Consider the following 26,316-nt stretch of genomic DNA (forward strand, 5'->3'; position numbering starts at 1 on the left):
TGGCAGAGAAAATGTCAAGGGGGAAACTCTGAACTGTGATTGGTCCCTTTATGTCACTCAGACAGCTACTTCCTGTTCAAGTGGGCGGTTCTAACAGAAAAAAAACACGGCCCAAACTTTGATGAGTCAAAAGTCCTACTATGTGAGACTAGCTTGGGAGTTATTTTATTTAATTTTTTCACAAGTTTACATGTTCATATAATTCTTGAGCATATAAAGCAGGTTGGCTTGGTTTTGAGTTTCCGCTCTCGGATCTAATGAATTCTAGAAGATAAAGCTGGGGTGGTGGATGGATCCCATAAGAATGGTCACAAGAGTGAGGTAAGCTACAGTATATCCTTGAATGAGATGAACATGCTCCCTGCGTTTGAGAGTTTATAACAAAAGACATTCCTTCACATGCTATAAGAAATGCTAAATGTTTAAGAGATCTCCATATCTAATGTCTATCTGGATCTTTCTCCAGTTACACTTAATCAAAACTGTCAGGTCACTTGTGCTTATTGTCAGAGCTTTCATTTTGACAGCCATCTCAGACCCAAAGTTCAACTGTCTTGTGCAATAAGACTAGTTTATCCTGGACTTATTACAGCGACAGATCAGAAAACTCAAGCTACACGATCAAGAGTAGATACACCAGTAGATGATGTTGAAGAGAAGATATGCCAGTGGAAAGATGATTCTAGAGTACGAGTCAATCATGTAGCTGTTGCTCATTATGAATCGGATGTTTTTGCCGACTGAGCGTTTCCTCCAGAGTCTCGTGCCTTCGGTGGGTGGAGGCTCGGTGGAGGAGGCTCTGGGCGGGATGGTCCGCGTCGTGCTGGGTGTGGTGGGGAGCTCGGGGAAAGGCGATACATCTATGTCATCGTGAAAACAGCCATCGTAGGCCATAGCCTGGGTTGCGTCGTAGGAAACTGGAAGCTTTGGTAGGAAGAGAAACGCGAGAAAGTAAATATCTGTTATGGAGTACAAACAACATTGATAAAAAATGTACATGCATTTATATTCAATTTATACATTGAAGCCAATGAAAAATGCCATTTACAATCCATTTGATTTGAGTTGTTACTTTTGTAAAGTCAAAATAGATTAATGTTTTTTTCTTCAACCATTGCAAGAATTTGGTTTACATTTAAGGGGTCATCGATGCCCATTTTCCACAAGTTGATATGATTCTTTAGGGTCTTAATGAAAAGTCTATATAACATACTTTGGTTAAAATTTCTCAAAGGTAGTGTAAAAAAACACAGTTTTTACCCTGTCAAAAACAGCTCTTTTCAGAGCAAGCCGTTTTGTTGCAAACCGCTTTAAATGCTAATGAGCTCTGCTGACCCCGCCCCTCTCTTCTGTGGGGTGACGCGCAGTTCTCTGAGAGACTGTGAACTTTAGCCGCATTCATCGTGAAACTTGCTAACTAGCACGTTATTAGGTATAAAGGCGATTTGCAAAGATTCATTAAAAAACCTTACACTCACTTCTTCTGGAGGTGAAGCTGGATCATGAATGATTCGCACGAAGATAGACGCATTTAGATAGATCGGGGGTGCATTCCCTTCAAAAACAAACGTAATCCCCTCGTCTTCAGCGACTCAGATGTCGGGAGTAAATGACGACTGCTATGTTCATTATTACATCCAACAACAGAACACCTCAATCGCTTAGGAGTCATTCTTGCCTACATCTGCTCCAGGGGTGAAACAATGGTGGACTGTTGACAGCTCACTCAGGGCGGAGCTGTGATAAAACCAAATACTGACGCCACTGTTAATCAACCATCGTAGGAGGTGCCTGGGTCTGTGTCACGTCACACAGACAGGCATCTGAGAACGCTTTGATATGATAAAGGGGTAATGATTTTAGGAGATTACAAAAAAACCACTGGGTGAATTTGTACTATTATAGGGTGGTTGTGTACACACACTGCCAACACACATTTATGTTCAAACAACATGTAAAAGTGAATTTCGCATCCGATGACCCCTTTAAAAAAAAAAAAGTACATTAAATTGTTCTAATTTTGTTAAATAAAAATAAATGTATTTATATTATTTATAAATTATTATTATTATTATTTTGGTAGAAACCATGGTTACCAAGGTAAAGTTTTGTTAGGCCAATTAAATTAAGTTGTTTTAAATTTGTTAAAAAATATTATTATTATTATGAATAAATGTTATAATATGCTATTTATGAATCAATAATTGTATTGCCTTCAAAGTCTCTCTGTTGTTTTCATTTTTAAATAACATTATAAATAAAAATAACTATATTATTTATGAATTAATTAATATTATTGTTGTTGTTATGGTATTTTGGCAGAAACAGTGGTTAACAAGGTACATTTTTGTTAGGCCTTTTGCCTTTAAATTTGATAATAAAAGTATACAAATATGTATTTATTCAATATTATTTATAATGCTCTCAAAAATCTCTGTTTATTTTCGTAATGAAATATAATTCAAATGAAGGTATTTAACTTTTGTTTGAATTTGTGTTGCCTTAAAATTACCATAGGGGGCGATGCGTAGCTTAAAAGTGAATATTCAGTCTTGGTCATAGTTACCAGAGCAAATATCACCATATACAATCTCTGATCAATCCGTGACCCTGACCTTTCCTTTCTGAAGTTTTTTCATCTCTTCCACCGTGGTGAAGTAGTTCACGGCAGCATATTCAATGACCGACAAGAAAACAAAGAGGAAACTGGCCCAAAGGTAAATGTCCACCGCCTTCACATAAGACACCTGAGGCATTGACGCCGAGACGCCTGTTATTATAGTAGACATGGTCAACACGGTTGTGATTCCTGTAGCAGATCAAAAGAAACAGAAAGAGAGAGGGCAGAGTCATGAATAAGAAGCGGGTTCATGGGAAACAAAGATAACATGTTAAGAGGAAGTTCGTAAATTCAAGCATAAATATTTGCATCTATTGCATCTCACACAAGAGTCCCCAGCAGATTATGGATGGTCAAATTGGGTGTAAAAGGAAATGAAAGTATGAGGAAATGCATGACATGAAATGTTCTATGAATTAGTCACTGTTTATTCCAAATTATCACACACAGTGTAGGTTGCAACACTTCTCTATAGTTCTTCTTTAGAAAACCTACAGGAAGACACACATTGTGTGGACTGCTTCTTCTATTGTGACTCTCACTGGGCTTGTGCTATGTTGTCATCGACGTGTATGAAAAGAGCAACTTCCTGCTGTGTGTCTAACGTCTGCTGGCCTGACTATCAAGGTATTTTTAAGGTAATTTAATTCCGTTTTCTCTATACCAGTTTGTGCTTGTTCCTGGAGAGTGTAATAACCAGTGAGAACAAAGTAAACACACACAGCTCACTGTTACCAACCCACCTCCTGAGGCGAATCTTCCTGAAACAGAAACTTCCTGTCACAGGTCTAACGTTAAGTTCTGACAGGTTAAATCGAACAAATGAACAGAATATCATTTCTAAACGTATTTCTAGATTCTAAAATGAGGATGTTTCTTTGAGAGGTTTACCTAGAGAGACCCGGGCCGGTACGGCTCTCCTGTCGATCCAGAAGGACACCCAGGAGAGCATGACCATTAGCATTGTGGGAAAGTATGTCTGCAGCATGAAGAAGAATATGTGTCTCCTGAGGATGAAGTTTATGTACAGCCTGTTATACCAGCCTGAGAGAAACAGAGAATACGGGACATTTACAACAGATATGAAGACAATAATTAAAGAAAGAACAATATTAAACTTTATTACAAATGAAAAAGAAAAGAAAATGAATTCTCAGAATACACATGTCCCCATGAATTACTGTTGATATATTTAACAGAATAATGAACTTAGATTTTGTACATATATAAATATTCCAAAAAGAAATATTTATTTTCAATTTTATTTTAATAGTTTCCATCAATCTGTTATTGGCACAAATCATCTACCATAACATTCAATTTAATTTACAATTCAAAAGTTTGGGATCAGTAAGGTTTTTAAATGTTTTTGTATTAAGCCTCTTCTGCTCACTAAGGCTGCATTTATTTTATGAAAAATACAGTAACAACAGTAACATTGAAAAACATCATTGCAATTTAAAAATACTGTATTTTCAGCATTATTACTCCAGTCTTCAGTGTCACATGATCCTTCAGAAATCATTCTAATATGCTGATTTGGCGCTCAAAAACATTTCTTATTATTATCAGTGTTGAAAACAGTTGTGCCGCTTAATATGTTTGTGGAAACCATGATGCATTGAATGTTTGATTAAGAGCATTTATTTGAAATAGATTTTATTTAACAATGTAAATGTCTTTACTGTCACTTTTGATCAATTTAATGCATCCTTGCTCAATAATAAAAGTATTAATTTCTTTAAAAATAAATAAATAAAAACAATTACCGACCCCCAATTTTCGAACATGTGCTGTTTTTAACAAGGCACACTAAAACTGAATTTACTGAATAAACTGACACATTTAAAGCCCAAAACTTCTAGTAATTATAGATATGGGGTCACAGGTTTCCTGAGAATGACCCAAGACATCAAGGCAAAGAAAAGCACTGCATATATCCAACCGTTTCAGTCAAGAATGCTGGGAAATCTCATTTTCTGGACTCTCTGTTGGTTCGCTGTGATCAAGCACATTAATAAAAGCATGCAGGAGGAAGAGAAGCACACATACCGGTGCTGCTGTAGAAGGCTAGCCCGAAGGAAGGGTGGAATTCTTCAATAAAAAACTGCGAGAGTGCAATCTCGTCAGTCCTTAATGAATCGTTCCCATTCTTCCAATAGAGCATGAGGTCGTTCTCATTGTAAGCGTCTTCAAGAGAGCAAAAATAAAACGTGGGAAGGGGAGTGGGGAGGTGTGAGACAGCAAACTCTCTTTGAAGAGACATGGGCAGCACTCCTCAGAGGAGAGAACACCGAGCATCCAAAACCAGCTCCGCCATCTCTCCTCTGAAGCGGAGGCCCATGTAATTCTGTGTGTCATGGGTGAAAGACACAGAGATATCTGTGCAATTATTTTATATTCTGCAACAATGAAGCCTGTATAAATCAGATTAAATATGACTAAAAAAGGGTTATATGATATACCACTAGCAAGCCAGAAACACATAAAACTCTACTATTACTTCAGAAATCATTCTAATATGCTGATTTGGCGCTCAAAAACATTTCTTATTATTATCAGTGTTGAAAACAGTTGTGCCGCTTAATATGTTTGTGGAAACCATGATGCATTGAATGTTTGATTAAGAGCATTTATTTGAAATAGATTTTATTTAACAATGTAAATGTCTTTACTGTCACTTTTGATCAATTTAATGCATCCTTGCTCAATAATAAAAGTATTAATTTCTTTAAAAATAAATAAATAAAAACAATTACCGACCCCCAATTTTCGAACATGTGCTGTTTTTAACAAGGCACACTAAAACTGAATTTACTGAATAAACTGACACATTTAAAGCCCAAAACTTCTAGTAATTATAGATATGGGGTCACAGGTTTCCTGAGAATGACCCAAGACATCAAGGCAAAGAAAAGCACTGCATATATCCAACCGTTTCAGTCAAGAATGCTGGGAAATCTCATTTTCTGGACTCTCTGTTGGTTCGCTGTGATCAAGCACATTAATAAAAGCATGCAGGAGGAAGAGAAGCACACATACCGGTGCTGCTGTAGAAGGCTAGCCCGAAGGAAGGGTGGAATTCTTCAATAAAAAACTGCGAGAGTGCAATCTCGTCAGTCCTTAATGAATCGTTCCCATTCTTCCAATAGAGCATGAGGTCGTTCTCATTGTAAGCGTCTTCAAGAGAGCAAAAATAAAACGTGGGAAGGGGAGTGGGGAGGTGTGAGACAGCAAACTCTCTTTGAAGAGACATGGGCAGCACTCCTCAGAGGAGAGAACACCGAGCATCCAAAACCAGCTCCGCCATCTCTCCTCTGAAGCGGAGGCCCATGTAATTCTGTGTGTCATGGGTGAAAGACACAGAGATATCTGTGCAATTATTTTATATTCTGCAACAATGAAGCCTGTATAAATCAGATTAAATATGACTAAAAAAGGGTTATATGATATACCACTAGCAAGCCAGAAACACATAAAACTCTACTATTAAAGGAGTAGTTCACCCAGAAATTAAAATGGTCATCACAATCACGTAAAATGTTCTTTTGTCCATTCCACACATTAGGAAAAGCTTTGAAGAATGTTCACGCTGCTCTTTTGACATATAATGAAAGAATATAGTGACTGACTAGTACAAAAATCAAAAAGCACCACAAAAGTGGTCCATACAATTTGTGTTATTTTAGTATTATTTGTATAGTATTTGTTAATATTATCTGAATTACCTTTTACTTTAATATTGGGTTTTTATTTTTAGTTTAAGTTTTACTATTTTTGTTATGTGCTTTAATTAGTTTTTAAAATATATATTTCTATATATGATTAATGAATTTTTAATTCAGTTTTAGTCATTTTAGTATTTTAACTTTAGCTTATTTATATTAGATATAGTCCCAAGACAACATTTATCATTTTTGTTTACATTTTTTAAGTTTTAGGTTTTAATTAAATATTTATATTTTATTTTATTTCAGCTTTATTTTGGCTACCACAAACAATTTTTACTAGTTTTATTTAAAGGGATAGTTCACCCAAAAATAAAAATTACCCCATGATTTACTCACCTTCAAGCCATCCTAGATGTATATGACATTCTTTTTTCAGACGAATACAATCGGAGTTATATTAAAAAACATCCTGGCTCTTCCAAGCTTTATAATGGGAGTGGATGGTAGCCCAAAATTTGAAGCAAAAAATTGTCCAATCCATTATAAAATAAGTCCACACGGCTCCGGGGGGTTAATAAAGGCCTTCTGAAGCGTCCGCGATGCGGTTGTGTAAGAAAAATATCCATATTTACAACTTTATAAACCTTAATTTCTAACTTCCGCTAACTGTCGTACACGCATTCACGTGAGAGTGGAGTCCAGCGGATGACGTAGTACGTAGGCAAACGCGGTGACGAACGTGGAAGTGACGAACGCGGAAGTGATGAACGCGGAAGTGACGAACGTGGAAGCACAGAGGAGAGAGCAAAACAAAACACCGGTCACAAATTAGTAGTACAAAACGAGGATTTGTAAAGAAAAATGTCAGAGGATTTCAATATAAGCCAAGAGGACACTGGTTTCCCTTTGCTGTAAACAAAACTTGTTTCTCGCGAGACTAGCATATTCTCACCGAGTTTACGCTACACCTATGTCATCCGCTGGACTCCACTCTCATGTGAATGCGTGTACAACAGTTAGCGGAAATTAGAGATTAAGGTTTATAAAGTTGTAAATATGGATATTTTTCTTACACAAGCGCATCACTTCGCTTCGGGAGGCCTTTATTAACCCCCCGGACCAGTGTGGACTACTTTTATAATGGATTGGTTAAATTTTTTGGACTTCAAATTTTGGGCTACCATCCACTCCCATTATAAAGCTTGGAAGAGCCAGTATGTTTTTTAATATAACTCTGATTGTATTCGTCTGAAAGAAGAAAGTCATATACATCTAGGAAGGGTTGAGGGTAAATAAATCATGGGGTAATTTTTTTCTGGGGTGAACTAACCCTTTAACTGACTCGTGACTTATATTCAAAGCCTTCTGAAAGAAACAATAGCTTTATTACGGAAACAGGCCATTGTTATAATATTTGAATAAATGTACAGTTTAGTCAGGTTTGACGCTAATGATACTAAATGCCAAGAAGAATGTTTTCACTGAAAATCTATGTACATTTTGTGTGATATGAACCACTTTTTAAAGTTGACTGGTCCTGGTAACTGTATACACTACCATTAAAAGTTTGGGGTTGGTTTTTGGTGTCACATGATAAAAAATAGAAAATAGAAAATATTGAAATAGAAATCTTTTGACAAAGCTTTACTGGTACATTTTCTCCAATTAATATGTCCTTATTGAATAAAAAAGTGTTAATTTCTTCAAAAATAAATAACTAAAAAAATCTTACTGACCCCAAACATTAGTGTATTTTCATTGTACAAGCTGTGAACATCCGGCTAAATTTCTTCTTTTTGTGCTCGGCAGAAGAAATGAAGGTGAGTAAACGATGACAGAATTTGTCATTTTTGGGTGAACTATCCCTTAAACACAACATTAGGCTACATTTAGTATATGTTTACAGGTAGTGCTTTGACTAATTATTTCCTTGTACTCTGTTGATAGTACTCTTATTTATATTAGATATAGTCCCAAGACAACATTTATCATTTTTGTTTACATTTTTTAAGTTTTAGGTTTTAATTAAATATTTATATTTTATTTTATTTCAGCTTTATTTTGGCTACCACAAACAATTTTTACTAGTTTTATTTAAAGGGATAGTTCACCCAAAAATAAAAATTACCCCATGATTTACTCACCTTCAAGCCATCCTAGATGTATATGACATTCTTTTTTCAGACGAATACAATCGGAGTTATATTAAAAAACATCCTGGCTCTTCCAAGCTTTATAATGGGAGTGGATGGTAGCCCAAAATTTGAAGCAAAAAATTGTCCAATCCATTATAAAATAAGTCCACACGGCTCCGGGGGGTTAATAAAGTCCTTCTGAAGCGTCCGCGATGAGGTTGTGTAAGAAAAATATCCATATTTACAACTTTATAAACCTTAATTTCTAACTTCCGCTAACTGTCGTACACGCATTCACGTGAGAGTGGAGTCCAGCGGATGACGTAGTACGTAGGCAAACGCGGTGACGAACGTGGAAGTGACGAACGCGGAAGTGATGAACGCGGAAGTGACGAACGTGGAAGCACAGAGGAGAGAGCAAAACAAAACACCGGTCACAAATTAGTAGTACAAAACGAGGATTTGTAAAGAAAAATGTCTGACTAATTATTTCCTTGTACTCTGTTGATAGTACTTACTGATGAGTGTACATGCACACACGCAGACGGTCATACTCACAACTCTCCAGCTCTAGAGAGCAGTTCTGTGTGTCTAGAGGAAACCTGCTGAAGTCCATAGAGCAGAGAGCCGTCACTGTGATTCTGCAATTCACAATTCAGTACAGCCTTAATAAATCACTTACAACGAGACTGAAAAAGTCCCTTTAAAATCGTGACATGTGATATTGAGCTTAGCAAAACATCAAATCAAGGAAACAATTCAGGTGAATTGAACTGAAAACTGATCCTGCACATACTGTAAACTGGCTTAGGCACACCTGACCATGCACACATGTCTACGCTTGCAGCGCATGCTGCTAATTCTTAAACAAAATTCTTGTCCAACTATAGTTCAGAAGTATTTAAACGAAAACCACACCTCATTTGTCAGTTAAAGTATATGGGAATTTGGTCACACATAATTTAATCTGTATGACTTTTTATTCCCCCATGGAACAAAAAATGTATATTCTGATCAGTGTTGTCATTAACTAAACTAAAACTATTAAAACATTTTGTTAATTAAAATAAACCTGAAATAAAATAGAAATATTAAATTTAATTTAATGTTTGAATTGTTGCCTTGACAATTAACTGAAATAAATATAATAAAAACTACTTGAAAACATTAAATTAAATAAATAAATAACTAAAATTAAAATATAGTAGTTCAAAATAAAAAAGCCAATTCAAAATAATATCTGTAATAGTATAAATAATAATTAAATAACACTTTTTCTGATAGAAAGATTACAGATTTTTCTATACAATGACAGTTCTTAGTTATGTTGGCAATTAAAAAACAAAACAAAACCTAGAACTGGCATGTACAGCTTATAGGCCATATTTCAAATCTTCTGAAACAATACAATACTATAGCTTTGTTTGAGTAGACTAAAATGTAAATCGCTATTCACTCATAATCCTCCCCTCCATTGAACAGTTGACCAATGCAGCATGATCCCAAAACAAAAGTTGAGTAATATACATGAAACCAAATCAGGTTCATTGGAAAGAACCAGCCCAAAAGAACAGTTATAAATCAGTCCGATCTTTTTCTCAAGTTCAACTCACTGAACAAATCATTCAGTCCACTGTATGAACTGATTCATCTGGTTCACTAAATAGAATCAGCTCAAAATTATGACTGAATAATGACTGAGATTTCAGTCTGTTTTTTGCACTGAAGCTACAGCTATGGAGTTTTTGCCTCTGTAGTGGACATTATATTTTAGTGAATTTCTATAAGACTTTGTTTCCTCAATTTTGGAGGCTAAGTTATTGTGAACTGTTGTGGTATGGAAAAAACCTAAGGGAAATGTTTTCTGAAACATCCACAGAAGAAAGAAAGTCATACAGGTTTGGAACGACAGTAAGTGTTGACAGAATTTGTAGATTTGGATGAACTCTCATTTCATGACAAACTTTACTTCAAAGTAAAGAGCTGAAAACATCTTATTTCCTATCCTGTGAAATCGTAAAACAGCGAAATGGCTCAGGGAAACTGCTGGTTTCACGGCTGTTGTAAAAACATCTGGTTTCAGGAAAGCGGCTTCATGTGGTACCTGACGCTGTAGAGAATGTTTCCATCCGGATAGACTCTGAGCATGATGTTTTCCATGGTGGTGTCGTGAATGAAAGAACGCTTGGAGTGAACAAAGAAGACGTCAGGCACCCAGATCTTTTTCACCAGCCGAGCGTCAAAAGTTCGGCTTTTGTTATTACTGGAGGGGAAGGCTAGTCTGTCGTCCTGCCAGTAATGCCTAAGGTACAATGTCATGGTGAAGTCCTATGCCCACAAAAGACATGAAAAAGACTTTGTCAGTTTGCATAAGCCACTTCTTTATACTTTAAATGTCACTGTGTATAAATGATTACATTTGCTTTCACTGCATAATTCTCATAGTTCCATTTTTGCAACTTAGGATAAGGAAAAATACATAAAAAAATTATATAAAAATAAATGAATGACACTTGAGTACATACAGATACATATGTATGCCGACTGAACATGTCTATGGGTGCTTTTCTGCACACATTCATAGTCTTTGCTGTTTTAACCTTTGCCCTCTGCCTCAGTCGTGAATCTAATCGTTTTAAATGGTCGAGGATTTAAGCTTGATGGATGACTAGCACTGGGAGTTGAGGGTGTGCAGATCTAACTGACAGGTTAAAGGTTAAAAGTAATTTATAAAAGAGCAGACACTCACCATATTGACCTCTGAAATGCTGTCAATGCTCTCCACCTGCACATCGATGCCCACTGGAATAGCCGAACCTGGACTCAGTGTCACAGATGGAAAAGAAACAGAATTGGGAGAACATGACAAATAAAATAGAATCTCTTTAATATCTCAGTTGTTTCTCTTAGACAGTAATGAGTTCAAATGGTGACCTCGCAGTCTTCCGATTCTTCTTTTTCAGCTAAAAAAATAGTTTCAGTCAGTTTCTCTCAATACTGTGCTCAGATATACTAAAGTCAGTTTAAACTCAAACATTTACATTCAAACCTATTTAAAATCAAATGATCTAAGCTTTGTTGTTCAGATTAACCTTTTACCTCTATAGGTTTGGCAACCAAAACTGGTTCTAAGCTCCAGAATCGGAGTCATAGAGCAAACCATAAACGACTGATTTTCATGACATTCGGTTTCATTAACGGTTCTTGTGCATGCATCCTTCTGCTGATGATGTACAGGACACCTTACTTAAATTCAGCATGAAATATATGGCATGACGAGTGAAGTCTGATTCACATCACAAGCTCTTATGAGCTAGTTTTTGTTAGTGAATCAAAAGCATACTGCACAACCAGTGAAGTCTGATTTCTGATCTAAATGTTCCTGTCCTTTCCAGTGAATCATTTATGACTCAGTTGGAGTAGTTTCTCAATTAATCTGACTCATTTACTGAGTCATTAATTTGTCATGTCCAGCTCCCAGAAAGCCTTATGTTAAGGCAGGAAAGACCTAAATCTGTGTAGCTATGGACTTGTTGAAATGACAAAATATAGTTAAAGATTAGTGCTGTCAAACGATTAATCACGATTAATCGCATCAAAAATAAAAGTTTTGGTTTACATAATATATACTGTGTTTATTTATTATGTATATATAAATACACACACACAGTATATATTTTGAAAATATTTACATGTATATGGATATATTTTATATTATAATTAAATATATTTAATATATTAACATAACATATTTTTCTTAAATATGTACATGCATGTGTTTGTATTTACAGTGGGGAAAAAAAGTATTTAGTCAGCCACCAATTGTGCAAGTTCTCCCACTTAAAAATATACACAGTACACACTCATATATTGTGTAAACAAAAACATTTATTTTGAATGTGATTAATCGCGATTAATCGTTTGACAACACTATTAAAGACACACATTATGAGTTTTGTCAGTGGTATTTTTAAAATTAAGAATATGTTACCACATTTGTGTTCCATGTTGTTTTTTTATCTATTGTTGAAATGATCCCACATGCCAACACAACTGCGTTACTGTTTTCCAAATATTTCTTCCTCAAATTCAAAAGACTCATTAATGTAACCTTGAAGAAAAAAATACATTCCTTACAATGTAGCCTATGTAACGCTAAACTATCAAATCACCAACTATTTACTTCTAAGATCTATCAGTGGAAGCAGTAATCAAATCAAACAAGTCAATATTTGTGAAAGAAGGACTATATGCAATTTGCTTTGTCATAACAGAATGACATGACAAACGTATGTTTAACTATCATAGTTGTGTCTATCTGCATTAAGCACTCTGCTTGTGTCGGCTGTTTTTTTCAAGGGAATCACAGACACATCAGTCTCTCAAGTCACAGCTGCATCTCGTTAAAAAAACACATGCAGACCAGCTGCAATCTCTCTGAATAGAACAGAAGAATTTCAAGTGTCTGATTCTTATCCATTATTGAATCTATTGAAAACATCTCAAAATCTGACTTTATCACAGAACCTTAAAACTGCTTTGAAAAATTCCAGAGAGTTAGTCTGAAAACTAAACTCTCTATTACTATAATATTTCAAGAACTGTGTAAAAAAAAAAAAAAAAAAAAAAAGGAAATTTAATTGACTATCATTGACTAAAGAAATGACATTTAAAATCAAAAAGATGTCTCACGACTGTGTCATCAACCACATAACATCTGAAAAGCGATGTTAAGCTTCCTACAAACAGAGACTTAACTCAGTGCACATGACTCGGTGTGATTATCAGCCTCTCACTGTTTTCAGAGAACCATCATGCTCCCATAATCTGGACTGAAATAAAACTAAACCTCAGTGTTCACATGTAGGGATTAACAGACAAAATAACAAAAAAGTACTATGGTACTACCCCCATTTTTGGACATATACCATGTTATTATTAAAAAATGACCTTGAAATACAATGCTAAACAGTAGGTACATCTGTAGTTGACAAATAACATGGACATGAACATATATGACAACACAGAGTCATTGCTTCACAAATACATTCACCTTAATGGACCCGAAATCGCATATAGAACAGAAAGTCTCAGACAAGAAGATTATATGATTGAAAAAACAGCATACCACTCTATGTTCTTATTTTAAAAACAGCGACCTTTGGCTAGCCTGTAAGATTTAGCTACATTCTCAGGCTTCCCAGAGAGCCGCTGGGATTATAATGCAGATTACTGTGCATAAAACACATCTGTCCTCAGTGTATTGTCTGCTTGGTACTACTACCAATCTGGGTCAGAGTGTTTTTTTTTCTTCTGATTTGGACACATCGCATATGACATTCTAACCTACATTTTTGAAAATCTCAGCTGCAGAGTCACATCCTGGTCATTTGGCCTACGGTGACTTTTAAAGCTCTTGATCTTGAGTTCAGCCAGTGTTCTTCTGATTTGGACACATCGCATATGACATTCTAACCTACATTTTTGACAATCTCAGCTGCAGAGTCACATCCTGGTCATTTGGCCTACGGTGACTTTTAAAGCTCTTGATCTTGAGTTCAGCCAGTGTAACAGAACACAGTGCTTAAGCCCGTTCTTTGAGTTCTCTCAATGGACATATACTAGCAAATAACAGCAGCAAGTATGCATGATATCTCTATATCAGCACAGCATGTTTCATACAAAGTAAGCAGCTTAAAAGCATGCGAGAATGAGATTATCAGAGAATATAATGTTCTGTATAATATTATTTTATAGAAAAGATCTATATATTTATATAGATTTTCATCTGACATTTGTGGTAATTTCCTGCTTCTTACATAATAGTGATCATTTTAATTGCTGGCATAGTGTGAAGTGTGTGATCTCCATCAGAAAAACGCATCACGATTCCCATCAGCAGATAATCACATCAATGTTTCTCTTTTTTTCCCCCTCTCTCTATCTCCTGAAATTATCCCAGCTGTCCTTGCAGTGCCTCTCTGTGCTGTATTAGTGCTGTTGTTGAATGTCACACCATGTATTTGTGCCAACTGTGCGGAATGAGCTTGCATTCCCTGGCAATATCATTCAAATCAACCATCAAGATACCAAGATAACACATGATGCTTGAAATAAATGAATGCAACAGGTATGTATTTTGAGAATACAACCGAAAGTAATTTATAAGTGGCTTTTGAATGGAAAGATTTCCTCACCTCCAAAACCAGGCCTCATGGCGAAGTCGTGATCTTCAATTCGCAAGAGCTGCTCTGATTTAATCAGCAGAGATTTGGTGCTGTCAGACTTCTTCGTTTTAAAGTCTATTCGTCTGTTTGAAAAGAGACAAAATGGGGATTTTTAAAAAAAATAATGTAACGGACATGTACAATAACATACACAACGATAAGTTTGGGTTAAAAAACAGCACTGACCAAAGTTAGAAATTTGTAAGAGTGGGTTGTTTAGAGAAATTTATTTCAACTCGAGTATGCAGCAATCCAGAAAGCAGTTTTCGGTAATACTTAAAGCCTTTATATATAATGCACTATACAAATATTTTAAATGCATTATTATGCCTTGTAATGCACCTTATAAACTCATGAATAATTGTAACCACAGTAATAATACATTATAATACTCTGTTCATTGCTTTTAGAAAGTATCATTTAAATAATTTACACTTTTAGACCGTATCAAGTATACATTAAAACACATAACAAACAGCCAATGTGTTACAAGGAATCTGCAAATATTACAATGCATTTTAACTTGGGTTATTTATGAAAAGTTATAATGCATTTTAAAATACATTATAAATGCATTATAAATCTTTATAATGCATTATACATACAGTTTAACACTCTCTCTGTTTAACACTCAAACTCTGACTAAATATGCTTCTTATTAAAATATTTTGCTTCCTATTTTGATTTGACCTAGGTCATTTCCAGGTGCCAATTCTGTACTAAATGAGTCCCACTGACTTACTAATACAATTAATAGGATAAACATTCACATAATTTCATAGATTTAACTCTGTCCAACCTTTTTGATATCATATTTCAGGGACTGTAAGTATCTCTTTGTCAGTATTTTAATATACTTATAATAAGTTCACACTTATATTGACCACAACAAACTCAATAGTTCAACCCCAATATACTATTGCAATAATGTAGCACTTTAAAACTAAGTTTAGGGATAAGTTTGTATTTTATTGCATTTTATTTATTTAATTAAATTAAAGAAAATGTGTAAAAATAGGGCACATTGTACTGTATTAATATAAAAGATTAATTAAATAAAAAAAATTAAAACAAATTTTTTTGGTTTTTATTTATTTATCCAATTCATAGAAAAAAATGATAATACTTTTCTGAAACTCTCTGCTTGTGCCAATGGCACTGTTACTTGAGAATGACCTCCCTCTGGATCAGTACTAAAAGACTAAATAGCTACCCAGTGCTGTTTTTGTTGTTTACATCACATACCCAGCTCTAATTACAGAGTTCCTTTATCCACAATTAATTACACCTTCAAACACACACACAATCCAACAACTCCAAAGTATGGGTCACAACACAGCACAGGGCTTCAAATAAATCCATACACATCAATCCACAAGGCCGAGACCACAATAAATAAAACCAAGAGTGTAAACAGGCTGACATGGGTATTTAAATTAAACAGAATGGAGCTGATTGATTATATACAAAGCAACGTTCCAACTACCAGAGCATTCTGCAAATGCATTTAGGAGCAAGCAAAAGCATCCTCACCCTCCATGTTTGTGCCGTGTGTTTTCGCCCAGGTAGACGTCCTTGTGCCTGCGCTGGTTTTGCGTGTTGCTTCCTTTGAGAAGGACGACGGGCCACAGCCAGGCCAGGCACATCAGCCTCAGTACAGAGAGAGCAAAGTTCATGACCGAGTCCTGAGCTCCAGGATCTGATGCGGGGAGAAATAGAGAGACGGTGTGGGATCAGTCTAACTCTCTGGAGATCCTTACCCAGCATCCTTTCCATCTCGTAGTGCCGCCCATTCCGACACAGAAAAGGCCCTTAGATCCACACCGGGCAGCAAAAGTTACACGGTCCCATTTGAAATCCTTTGAGCTCTGCTTTTGTGCATGTGTGTTAGTGTGTATACGGCTGGCGGTCTGCGTTTCCCATCCTGCCTAAAAGCCTGTCTGCTTTTCTGACCATGTCCCCCTCCCTCCGATTAAAACCAAATATCAATTTATTTCTATAATGACAAAGGAATGACGTTAATTCCTCTCTAATCTTCTTACATGCAGCTGCTGAAATCTTTCAGTAACCTATAAACTCCACGGGGAAGGGGAGGTCCATCACAACCAGAGCTAACTCTACCATCAGGTTGGCTAAAAAAAGCAACTAGCCCTCTTTTTTGTGAATATATAGTATCCGAGAATTTTTCCTTCAGAATCAAATACATTGCTGAGACAGACAGCTTGATCAACTGGCTTTGTATCTCTGACAGAATAAACCAATGCTACTATGCTGATTTGGTGCTCGAAAACATTTCTTATTATTATCAGTGTTAAAAATGTTATTGTTTTGTGTAATATTATTAAGCTAAGTAAGTAAGATGTTACAGAATCATTTACTGATCTTCCCATGTCTGTCAACGCAAATTTAGGACATTGTTATTAGTCTTATATGTGTTTACTGAGTCTTCTACATTCTGAATAAACTCTAGCTGTAAATGAAGCATAACATGGCAGTGGTTTTTCAGTAATTGTATGTGTCTGTACAGCTAAATAGGTGTCATGCTGCTATTAGCTATTGATGTGTAGATCCACGTCAGGATAATCTGTGAGACAGATCTTAACTCGCTTCATGGAGGATTACAGTCATGGAGAACATCAAGAGAAGACAGAGAGATGAAAAGGGAGGGATAGAGGGATACAGAACAGGGATGGGAGAGAAAAAGAGAGGTTTACTTTAAAAGACATCCAGGAAATGTTGTGTAAATACCTGTATGACAACTTTGAGAAGCATGAAAAAGTCTGTGTAAATAATCATAAAGGTCATGTCAGATGCATCAAGTCAAGTCTAGAGTTAGTCTACAGAGTCTATAGATTATAGTATAGTATAGTATAGTATAGTATAGAATAGATAGTAGTATAGTATAGTATAGTTTAGTATAGTATAGTATAGTATAGTATAAATTCTATAGTATTCTGATTTATTGAATAAAAGACAACACAGATACATTCAATAAGGTAATTACAAAAAATGGCTCTTTAAAGGAAAAGTTAATGTCTTCTCTTCAATGAAACATTAATTTACAGCACACACACACACACACACACACACACACACAGCCTTCAATCGTGGAAATGACTGCTGAAAAAGACATTTTAAACATTTCTGAAAAAAAACAAGTTCACTTTTAATAATGCTATAAGGTTACAATTACAGTAAACAATAGTTTATATAGCAAACAATGGTTAATTTTTTTCTTGATTGAAAAATATGTATCATAAAAATGTCCAAGTGATATTTATCTTATTTTTCTTTGTTTTCTTCACACATCATGTCTCATATTTAATCATGCATATTCGTCACTGACAAAAAGTTTATTGGTCATGGAAAAATAGTCAATCATCATGGAAATTATGCAACAGCGTGTGTAAAAAGTGTATAAATAATTTCATTTTGCACGCAATAAATATATTAATAAATGATTAAATATCCATTTATATATAAAATTACAATATTATTAGATTAAAAATAATTATTTTATATATTAAAAATAATATTATTAGAGTGTTCTGATTGGTTGCTAGGGTCTTTTAGGTGGATTCTAGACAGTTGCTGCTACGGTGTTCAGGGATAGCCAGATACAAATATATAAATACTTTTCACAAAAGATGTTTAATATAATATTATTAAATCTAGATATAACATTACTCATTATATAATGACTGTATATGCAAAGAAGTGTTGCACAGTAAATGTCAGAATAGTTTATTATTATGTCACTCTGTAGCAATTAATATTTCTGATCGATTTTTGATATTTTTAAATTGAAAGTCTTGGTTTGGGACAAGGGCAAAACAAAAATACATGATAAAAAAGTATCCAATAGTTTTAATAACAAAAGAGGGGGGTGGGGTAAATCTATTAGTTATAATAAAAATAATTTCCTGGGACATAAAAGTAGAAAGGGGAATAGAGGAGAGACAGTCAGATTCTACGTATATAAAAGAGAATAAACAATAATCGATTCAAGTATCTGATGAAACACAGTGGCACACAATCAATAATAAAATTGGAGCCAGCAGAAGAGTAATCCTAGAGCAGTAACATGCTCCTCTAATCCAGGATTAGAGTCTGATTGAGGGCACAGAAGAGTGCTGGCATCTGAGGGAGACGAGCACGTGCCTCAGTGCATCTAGAGGAAGCTGCTATTTACACTCAACCAGGATCATCCTTCCCTATTCAGATCATTAATCATTATAAGAAGGATATAAAAAAATGCTTCACAATCACAGCGAAAGGGTAATTTCCACAATCACATTTCATCCTAGTTTATCAACACAAATTCTATAAACATCTCCTTGTGGCCAAATACTGTATGACAGGAGAGCTAACAGTCTACTGTTTTGATCACAAAATGTTGAAGTTGATGATATAGCTATTAGTATTCTGATATTTAAACATAAATGTCTACTAAATGAATGTTTGCACTGTAATTTCAAGGAATCGTTTATTTTTCTGTCTCTAGTCTACATTAAAAATGAAGGGGGGGGGGGGACAAAATCAAAATTTGATGCCCTAGAATAATGTATATCTAAAACACATCTTATGTTTTTACAACAATATGGTGTGATGGTGTGGGGAAAAAAATGAATGAGACAAATCACATCGCTCAATATGGCGGCTTTAAGGATTCAAGGGATTCAAATGAGACCATAGTGAGGTTTGACAAATGTTATTGAAACAAACACAGAGATTTCGATCGTTCCCATACATAACTTTATTTGCATATCTGGAAAGCAGCGGCTCGGTGGCGTGGCCAAGTGAATGGACTTGCTCCAACAAGAATTTGGATTGAATTGAATTTAAAGTAAGGTTTTTTTTAGGATGCAAAACATATGTAAACATCATACAAAGTGTGCAATATTAATTAAATATACATTTTTAAAAAAAGTTTTCCTTGACTTAAGAAAGCCTAATCAAAGTAGTTCAAAGTAGTTTTAAAAGGCTAAAGTTTAAATGTTTTAAGGCCATACAGTACAGTCTATCATAACAATAGATAGGTAGGTAAGTAGATAGATAGATAGATAGACAGATAGATAGATAGATAGATAGATAGATAGATAGATAGATAGATAGATAGATAGATAGATAGATAGATAGATAGATAGATAGATAGATAGACATAAAGACATAATCATTACATTTAAACTTGAAATTAACAACAATAACTCATGAATATAACTCAACAATAACAAATGGAAGATAGATAGATAGATAGATAGATAGATAGATAGATAGATAGATAGACATAAAGCATACGTCATTACATTTAAACTTGAAATTAACAACAATAACTCATGAATATAACTCAACAATAACAAATGGATCAGATTGCATCAGATGCAAAATGACATTGCAAACAGTCATTCTTTGGATATAAAAAAACAAATCACATTTGTGTGCAGTGTGATTGAAGCCAAGAGGAATGTATTTACTGCCATGTCATCAAACACATTGACCACACTTCTGCCGCAGCCTGCAGGCACTCGATCAGCTCAGGCAAGAAAAGCACTTCCTCACTTCTCAAGTCTGTGCATTTGGTGAACCTGTAAGGTTGGTATGACAACTTGCACCTGTCAAAGTCTATAAATACTGCAAGTTTAAACTCCTTCTAAGCATTATGCCTCTGTTGGAGCTGAGTGTGGAATGTCAAGCAGAATAATGTACTGGGCCATCTACAGGGCTCCTTTCAGGAAGGAAACGACTGTTTCGTGTTCTGACGTCATAAGAACCTTTACTAACTATCAGGGTTACTGCAATCCATCACTAGTTAAGTACACATGCTTACCACACTCTTTGGCAAATTGGGCAAGAAGGTTGCAATGACATTTGAAGCATGTCTGTATTTAGCAAACCCTCAACAAAGCGCAAGGTGGTGATAAAAGACCTAGAGCTTTAGAAAGGTTGGCCTGGAGGGATGTGGGAAGGTTATGGTGAAGTAGCCGGAGTACGTGGTAGGCGTTAAAGGGTTTCAGCTGCCATTTAGTGACTCATGATCTATGAAAGAGGCGTGGAAACCTGTCTACCCACTCTCTCTCTCTCTCTCTCTCTCTCTCTTTCTTGGTCCTTCTCTGTCATTCATACCCACAGCAAGTTCACAGCACAGCAGAGCCAATATTCAAAAGTCACCTAGGAACTTTCTCTGTTTACTTTCTTTCTTTGTTTTTATATTCACAAAGACTCTCATTCAGGTGGAACCGGGAGCTTTTTTTTTTTTTTTTTTTGTCTGTGAAGCAGTAAAGAGGAACAGGGTCTGATTACGTTCCTGTGAGAGACTCTTGAAGACTCATCTTCTCAGCAGTTTTCTTTCTGTCTACTCTTCTTGTTTAGTCCCACACGTCTTACTTTGCTTCAATACTTTGTTGTGAGGGAGAATGTCAAGGACCCACTATGGCGCTTGTGTTGTTTTATGGATTTTTTCCTTAGTGGCGTGTAAGGTTCCAGGTAAGACGCACTTTTATTGTTATTTTTGAAATTATTTTCTGAAAGTGAAATAACTTTTTGCAAATTTTTTTTTATTTGAAAGAATACCACTTTCCTTTAACAAATCAAACAATTCAAAGTTCTTAATCGCTCATCAATTTATTTTTACTTCGATTTATTTGACCTTTTGCTCACGATCTGCTTTGATTTCAGTACCTGCCACTTTCAGCGAGGCCACTTTTTTATCAATTCATGTTTGTACATCACAGTTGCCATGCTGAAAAGATGCCAGGAAAGACTTGCAGTATGTTATGAATATACCTTATGTAATTCAATTGGATGGAATAAAGTATCAATGTTGGCAAGATCATCCACAGACATCTGTTTTCTAGTTATTAGGTAGTTCCTCCTTAGGAATTCTGAGTTTCTGAATTCTGAATTTCAGAGCTGGAAAAGTGTTATTTGTTACCCATCATGATTGCTTTAGATGTCTATTATAATAGGTTCAGTAGGTAGTGTTATTTTAGTATTATTTATTAATGAGCTTTTTATATTTTCAGTTTCCATTTTAATTTTAGTTTAACTTTTAATTTAATTTTTGTAATTGTTTTTTCAAATGTTTCTATTAATTTTTACATCCGCTTTAATAATTTTAGTACTTCAGCTTAAACTTATGCATTTCAGTTGCCAAAGCAAGATTTAGAATTCTGAAGTTTTTCATCTAAAATGTATATAGTTTTATTTTAACTTTGTTTCAGTTACTAAAATTGTAATAGTTTTATTTATATTTTAGTTATTTTTTAGTTAACAATAACAAGAAATCAAAGCACACACTTTGTGTATGCTTTGATTTCTTAGATTTTTTAAAATTTATTTGATTTTTAACTAAAATATAAATAAAACTATTACAATAAATAAAACTATTATAATTTTATTTTCCTTTTTTTATTATTTATTTATTTTATTTCTGAACCTGCCTGTTTCAAATGTGCATAATTCCAGCAACAGATCATCGGTCAAACTGAAAGGATGCCAGGAAAGATGAATGCTCGTTATAAATATACCTTATTATGTAATTAAAGTGGATGCTACTCTTAGATCTCAAGAGGAGGCAGAATTTCAGCTAATGGGGTTTTGAGCCCCTCCTTGTTATAGTCTGCGAGTGAAGGAGATGAGTGAGTCTGCTAGAATTCACTCTGGCCAGTTATTTGTGACTTACACAGTCGCTGTGAATTTTTCAACAAACCTCTCTAAGGACTCTCTGTAATAGACCTAGACTAGGAAAGGAAAGTGTTGCATGTAAGACATCAAGATAAGATAAGAAACAGTAGTAAAACCTCAACTGTTCCAGTACACTATAACTTTTAACCTTGCATTGAGGATTTTGGCACACTTAAAGATGTGATCAACGCTGATCAATCTGTAGATAAAGATATAATCTGGTGCAATCTCAGACTTGCAATGCATACAAAGCCACGACCGTGTCACAACATAAAGGTCAACGCCGTCATGCAATCTGCCACTGCTCTATTTATTTTGTATTTATAGCCAAACAATCTTCTGATAAGGTAAGTGTGTTGAACTCTAAACAATCACAAGTGGTCATTACTGATAAATGTCCTCTTAGAGCACTGGTCTCAAACTCAATTCCTGGAGGGCCACAGCTCTGCACAGTTTAGCTCCAACCCTAATCAAACACACCTGATCCAGCTAATCAAGGTCTTCAGGATCACTAGAAACTTCTAAGCAGGTGTGATTTGGAGCTGGTTGGAGCTAAACTTTGCAGAGCTGTGGCCCTCCAGGAATTGAGTTTGAGACCACTGTCTTAGAGTGATGTTATGGGTGAACACACAATTGTAATCACTCGCAGAAAAGGCCCGACAGCAAATAGGGGCAGCAGAACTCACATTTTTCTGAGAAAAAAGGTGGCATACATACTGGTGTACATATGTATGCTTTGTACACATGCACACCCACGCAGCATGTGGTTAGGAAGCAGGGGGTATACATATGCATATGACAAACAATGTTGCCAACGTAGCGATTTTGTTACTAGATTTACATTAAAATCTACCTGCCTTTAGCACCTGCCCCTGAAAGTTAGTACAAACCTAAGAGTCCAGCTGTCTTATCAGCAAAATGTTAAAAAGAACATTTTTCAGTACTAAGGGGCTTATGGTTTTTAAATGGCAAGTTTGCAGCCATCTCAGTGTATGATCATTGTATTAGATCAGAGCACTTGAGAGGAAATGATTTAACTAAAATAATTTGTTTGCAAATGTTGTTTTATTTGGTGTTTTGTTATATAATGCTAATGCTTCATGCATTTTCTTTTTTAAGAAGTTAAAAGTTATAACCTGATCTGCCTAAGGGCTATAAATCATTTTCGTACATGCAGGAACATCTGAAAGCTTTTTTGTTGATTTGCAGAGGTTCGTGTGACCTGCATCTTCTCTAAGGACTGTATTCTTCCCTGTTCTTTCACGCCCACTAATGGTGATGTGAAGATCCAGTGGTTCCAGCAGGAGGCGCTCATATTCAGTTTACAGCCGCCGGGACAGAGGTTCAACCATGGCAACATGTCTCTGTTCAGCGACAGCGTCTCTGAGGGAAACGCATCACTGCTTGTGAAACAAGTGGATACGAGGAGTAAAGGACGCTACAAATGTGTGGTCAACAATGTAACCGTGACATATGTTGTTGCAACAGTGGAAGGTTTGTTTCTTGGAGGAATACTTTGATTGATTTTAAATGTATTATTTGTAATTAGTAGTTGTTGGCGAGAGGTTAGCATAGTTAAAGATTTTGATTCATCCCACACATTTTTTATGGTGTGAATCAGTTCACTAAAAAGATTCATTCAGATTCGTTGTATGATTTGTTAGAGTGGGTGCCGAGTGTTTTTGTGTATAATGAGTGAGTCATCGATTCAAATCGACCCGAACAGGTTAATTTGTTAAAATTTCCTCAGCTTATTTACGTAGGCTACAATATGCCCCAGTTCATTCGAGGGGCGTCGCAAGACTCTATTGAAACACAAGCCCCAGTATAATATTATTGGTAAATCCTTATGTCAGTGGAGATTACCTGATAGTAGTTTTCCCTGATAATATTCATGTCGCGCGTGTGTGTTTTCTATCGCGAATGAATCACTCTTTTGAATCAAACGGATTTCCAAAAAGGTTCGCGATTCAGTTTGATTCATTCGGACAGTTCACTCACGCTCTGAATCGTCTTTACATTTTTATTTTTGTATTTTTATTATCATTTGTTGCTGAATTGCGAATGCTTTTAGCTTCTTTTATTTAGTTTTTTTTTTGCTTTATCTGAAGCACAAAAAATCTTTTTCAAAAGAGCAATATCTGTTAGATAGTTTTTGTCAGTTTCTTCATATGAAGTAATAGGTAAATTGGTTAGCACTCTTAAGCTAATAAAACCTGATTAAATTAGGAAATATTTAATGGCCGAGTCTGATCTGACAATGGTGGAATTTTTACTAATTAATTATTAATAATTTAATTAAATAATTTTTTTTACAATTAAATTTAACATTTGTAATTTTTAAACTATTATTTTTTTTAGATTATTTAACTGTAGAACGAATCTTTATCTATCTGTCTATCATTTATTTTTCATTTGATGTCTTCCAGCTCCCATCAGGACAGTCTCCATTGACATCAATCCCTCTGGGCTGATTCAGTGCTCTACTAAAGACGTCTATCCAGCACCGGTGGTGCAGTGGAGCACAGAACCCAGGTTAAGCCATGCCCTGCAGCCCATCACCCGCATGGCTCCTGGCGGAAAAAGACTCTTTACAGTAGAGAGCATCCTAAAACAGCAAAATAATAGCCTTGATTATATTTATGTGTGTAACATCACCTCTAAATACGCCACGCACACACGGACAGCTTCTTTACAGCTGCAAGGTAAACCTTGATCAAGTTATAATGTGCAAAACAGTGATATATGCTGCGGTATGTTTTAAAGGTGATAATACCAATGTTTTCTCATGTACATCTCAGAAATTACCGGCTCTGAAGGGAAAGACCTGGTTATTCCATGTAAGGCTCCTAAGAAACTTCAGTCCTTCTCTCTCGTCTGGACTTTTACGACAGCAAACAAAACCACAGATATCCTCACGTACGACAGCCAAACTCATAAATCCAGAAGCTTGTGGGAAAATGCAGAACTAGAGGATGACAATGCATTGAAGGGGGACGTTTCACTAACCCTGGAGAACACTGTTGGCTCAGAACATTCTGGATTCTACACATGTGCCTTCTCAGGAGCAGAGACAAGGCATCTGATACAGAGCCGTGTTGTTATTACATCCGCCAGGCAGGAGAAAGGTAGCCACTGATCCATGAACTCATCCATCCATTAACTGATCTGTTGGACCAAACCTAGAACTAATTTCCTGCCAAAACATTGTGTTTTAACAGCAACATCTGTCTTGACTGAACACTTCTGTTCTCTTTTTTTCTCTGTAGATTTTGTTAGATATAATCTGTGGATGTTGGGTATCGTCGCAGGATTAATCGCTCTTCTTGCTCTCACTTTAGTTGTAAAAAGATACAGAGGTAATAATGTGAACCGAACTCAATCCATAATAATTCATCTGCATAAGAGTGTTTATTGGTAAAGGGATAGAGTGGTTCACACACAAATTAATATTTTGTTTATGTGTGCAGCAAAATCAAAAAGAAATCAAGAAAGCGCTCAAGAGGATGCGGAAATGCAAAGCATGAACCCAGGTATAGTCCAGTCATCTTCAGTTTTTTTTTTAATAATTGATTAATTCATCATATAAGATCCCAGCCATGTAAATTCCATATAAATTAAACTGACTGTTTTCCTTTTGTCTTTCATAGACAAAACATCAGAAGAGCCACAAGCCGGAAATAAACTGACGACACAGGCTTCAGCTTCTCACAGTTAGCCATGGAAAGAAGAAAGGATAATGAAAGGGAAACCAGTATGAAATACAAGATGGAAGACCAGTTAATGGGACTTTATTTCTATGCAGTCTGATTATTTGTGAGAAACAATTTATCATCCAGGAAATGTTTGATGTATTTTTAATGGTACTTTGATTAAATATTTTTCCATAATTTATTCTGAAAAAAGTAAAATATTAAAAAAAATATATATTATTTGTCTGTATTTTATTATTAATTTTCCATAAACCTCATACTGGCAAT

General features: G+C 35.4%; 2 protein-coding genes across 5 annotated transcripts; one reads left to right on the forward strand and one right to left on the reverse strand.

The window, feature by feature from the left end:
• LOC107589257 (gamma-aminobutyric acid receptor subunit rho-1-like) lies at window positions 1-24,268 on the reverse strand. 4 transcript variants are annotated; one of them, XM_016277645.1, is made up of 10 exons: window positions 24,203-24,268; window positions 16,187-16,352; window positions 14,624-14,736; window positions 11,176-11,243; window positions 10,531-10,754; window positions 8,985-9,067; window positions 5,663-5,800; window positions 3,512-3,664; window positions 2,616-2,809; window positions 1-924 (listed from the first exon to the last, which is right to left on the reverse strand). In XM_016277645.1, the coding sequence occupies exons 2-10, from the start codon at window positions 16,327-16,329 to the stop codon at window positions 622-624; spliced, it is 1,419 nt and encodes a 472-aa protein (XP_016133131.1). In that variant the 5' UTR covers window positions 16,330-16,352; window positions 24,203-24,268; the 3' UTR covers window positions 1-621. The 4 variants fall into 4 exon arrangements, with proteins under 4 accessions (XP_016133131.1, XP_016133140.1, XP_016133148.1 ...); XM_016277654.1 differs by lacking the exon at window positions 24,203-24,268 and adding an exon at window positions 16,696-16,718; XM_016277669.1 differs by lacking the exon at window positions 24,203-24,268 and having other exon boundaries at window positions 850-924; window positions 2,567-2,809; window positions 16,187-16,638.
• hhla2a.1 (HERV-H LTR-associating 2a, tandem duplicate 1) lies at window positions 20,675-26,192 on the forward strand. The gene is made up of 7 exons (XM_016277678.1): window positions 20,675-21,136; window positions 23,546-23,830; window positions 24,766-25,041; window positions 25,138-25,464; window positions 25,606-25,695; window positions 25,807-25,869; window positions 25,987-26,192. Exons 1-7 carry the CDS (start codon window positions 21,067-21,069, stop codon window positions 26,052-26,054), a joined length of 1,179 nt encoding a protein of 392 aa, XP_016133164.1. The 5' UTR covers window positions 20,675-21,066; the 3' UTR covers window positions 26,055-26,192.
• The last annotated feature ends 124 nt before the right edge of the window (window positions 26,193-26,316 follow it).

Source organism: Sinocyclocheilus grahami, unplaced genomic scaffold, assembly GCF_001515645.1.
Source record: "Sinocyclocheilus grahami isolate Dianchi unplaced genomic scaffold, SAMN03320097.WGS_v1.1 scaffold7.1, whole genome shotgun sequence".
NCBI classification, from domain to species: domain Eukaryota; kingdom Metazoa; phylum Chordata; class Actinopteri; order Cypriniformes; family Cyprinidae; genus Sinocyclocheilus; species Sinocyclocheilus grahami.